At 51.4% G+C, this 2,786-nt stretch overlaps 1 protein-coding gene across 1 annotated transcript in view; it reads right to left on the bottom strand.

Moving 5' to 3' along the window:
* Positions 1-1,373: 1,373 nt before the first annotated feature.
* LOC110336178 (CD177 antigen-like) overlaps positions 1,374-2,786 on the bottom strand; it is a 4,210-nt gene continuing 2,797 nt past the window's right edge. Inside the window, exons 3-5 of the mRNA XM_021218619.1 lie at positions 2,177-2,362; positions 1,959-2,090; positions 1,374-1,606 (exon numbers count right to left, since the gene is read on the bottom strand). Coding sequence (XP_021074278.1) covers positions 1,374-1,606; positions 1,959-2,090; positions 2,177-2,362 — 551 coding nt within the window. The remainder of the gene's footprint in view (positions 1,607-1,958; positions 2,091-2,176; positions 2,363-2,786) is intronic.

The raw sequence follows: 2,786 nt of genomic DNA, 5'->3' as shown, positions 1-2,786 counted from the left end.
GGAGGAGGAGGAGGAGGAGGAGGAGGAGGAGGAGGAGGAGGAGGAGGAAGAGATCCCTCGCCTCCTCACAGAAAGACACATGTTGCATCTTCAGGTTTAATCCTCTTACTGTTAGCAGGGTTAGCTCTGTTCTTTCCAGATCATTTTCGTTTTTTAATTTTAACTGTGTCCCTTTTCTCTCACTGTTTCTTATTTCTTTCCACAGCTGAAAAGCATTGCCAGGAATTATTTCTGGCTCCCTTGCAGCAAACTCACCATGAATTGTTCTTTCTAACCAGAACCAAGTTGTGGGATTCAGGGGTCCCTTCTCAGGGGGAGAAGGCTGATGTTCCCTCATGAACTCCAGGGATTTCGTCAGCTGAGGGTGTGCTGGCTGCTTCAGCCCCCTCTTCCAGCAACACTGCTTGCAGAACTTCTGCAAACAAAGCTTGTTCCTTCAACTCTGCCTGCCCCGTTATTTAAGATTAAATTAAGTCTCCTGCCTTACTACACTTGTGTGTGTGCAGGGTTCCCAGCAGTTCGTCACCTTTCAACCCATCTCCTTTCTCCACTTTACTTTATAAAATCCCCATATTTCAGGTCCCTGTTCCTGGCACCACTAATAGGCACCCATGTTCTTACTGGACCACGGTCAACTGATATGGCCCCAAGGGATTAAACCAGGCCAGGTGGAGGGTCCACAGTAAGACTGAGGCTATGAAAATTTTATTGAGAGCAATCAGATTGGTTATACCTTTATCAGAAACAGAATCTAATGGCAGTCGCCAGGATCTATACAATTGTAGTTGCCAGGATAGAACGAAGTTTGCAGGCCATACAGGGCACAAAGGATTAGTATCTAAGATTATCCTACCAGGCTTCCATGCTCTCTTAACTACTCGGGAACATACAGAGAACGCCAAATTCACCTGAAGCTTCACTGCCTCAGGGAGCGCATCAGTCTCTCAGGAACTGGAAGCCATTTTGTGTGCCAGGAGCCAAGGACACTAACCTGAAAGACCTATGACAGATGCTGCTTAAGGCAGCTCGGCCAGGCCAAATTCCATGGTCCCGTGCACACATCTTGGCAGCTAGACTCGCCATGGATCCCATGGTGTGCCCTCATCTCCTCAGGTAGAGAAACACAGCATTTGGAGAAACAACAGCAACTTTATTTTTCCACATGTGGTCAATGTGTGTTTGTCTGCTCTGGAGCCAGGTGAGTTCAGTGGCTCCCATGTCTAAACATGAGGGGGCAGAGGTGTGTGGGTGAGGGATGCGGGCACCCGAGGGCGCAGGCCAACAATGCCCAGCCTCAGGTCTTTGGGTTATGAAGTCAGAGGAGGGCTGGGTCTGGGTGGCCAAGAGGGATTAAGAATGGCCAGGAAATGGATTCAGCAGGGAGGACAGATCCCTCCAAACGAAGGGCTGAGAAGAGCCCTGAGCCCAAACATCCAGGTCAGGAGGATGTTCGGGACAAGGACAGCTACGCGTGGGGGTGACTTGCTGGAGTTTGGATCAGAGACTTCCACAACAGAGAAAATCCCAATTGAAGTTTGGCTTTTCAATAGGTTTTTGGCTGAGTTGGCCAGGCATCCATCAAGGCTAAAGAAGGTCTTGAGGCCACCTACAGTATGAAGATCCAGTCAGGAGAAAGGGATGTAGAGGGATACTTCAGACCACTGGGAAAGCAAAGCAAAGCAAAACAAAACAACAACAACAAGAACAACAACAACAACAACAGCAACTCAGGCCCAGTAGTTCAGACTCCAGCCCTCCTCTTGTGGTGGACTAAGGACCCTCAGTCCAAGACCTGAACTCCTCCCTCAGACCCAGGATTCTAGACCCCAGCTACACTTCATCTGCTACAGCAACCCATGCCTCTGCCCTCCACCCTCAGAGCCAGGCATCAGCAGCTCCCATCTCTGCTCCTGAGTCCTGGGCGCCATGGTCCTGGGGATGCAACCTTCATGACTGACCTCCTTCTACAGTCATGTCACTGAAATAGCAGTGAGTGTCCTTAGGGCAGAGGACAAATTTGGTATGCTGGGAGCAGGAACCCCGAAAATGCAAGCAGACCGGACACTTAGTGGATCCCGGTTCAGAGGACTCTGAGGAGAGAGGAGGGGCTGTAGGACATGCTCTCAGCTGAGGTCCCAGGCTGCTCCCTCAAGGGTTGGGAGCCAGGGTCGCATACCTGAAACTTTCATGTAGTTAAGTAGGACACTGGTGCTGCTAGCACTGTTGCACAGGTCCGTGTCACAGAAGTGGACATACGAGGCAGCCACNATTCCAGGTCCAGCGGAAAACACCTGGACGTCGTGGGCAATCGCACTCCCCGCTTTGCTGCTGCCTTTGCTCGCCAATATGAGAGATTTATCACCTAAGGGCATACAAGAGAGAATACCAGGCTAGAAAGGGGAGTGTAGAAAGGAGAATAAAAGTTAAAAAGCCCAGTTCTTAGGTCCCTAGTGCTGCCAGTTAGAAAGAGTACAATCCCCAGTGAGAGCAGGGCAGATCATGACCTCAGTCTGCCACAGACTGAAGTCCAAGCCTGGCTCCCTCGGCCTGCCCCTTGCAGACCCTGTTACCAGAACCCTCCACACACTGAGCCCCTGCACCATGCTGCAGCCTCACCCTGATCAGCATCTCTTCTCCCCTGCTGGGCCTCTCTCTACACTCTGCCCTTCACACCACACTTGGCTCCCTGGGCTCTGCTGCTCTCTCCTTCCCACTTCCCTGTAGAGCTGCAGGAGGACTCAGGCTCAGCAGAACCTGACACAGGCACTCAGCATCCTCTCTCCCTC

This window comes from Mus pahari, chromosome 19 (genome assembly GCF_900095145.1).
Source record: "Mus pahari chromosome 19, PAHARI_EIJ_v1.1, whole genome shotgun sequence".
Taxonomy (NCBI): Eukaryota; Metazoa; Chordata; class Mammalia; order Rodentia; family Muridae; genus Mus; species Mus pahari.
The sequence above is the reverse complement of the archived record's forward strand: the minus strand, read 5'-3'. Positions and strand labels throughout refer to the sequence as shown.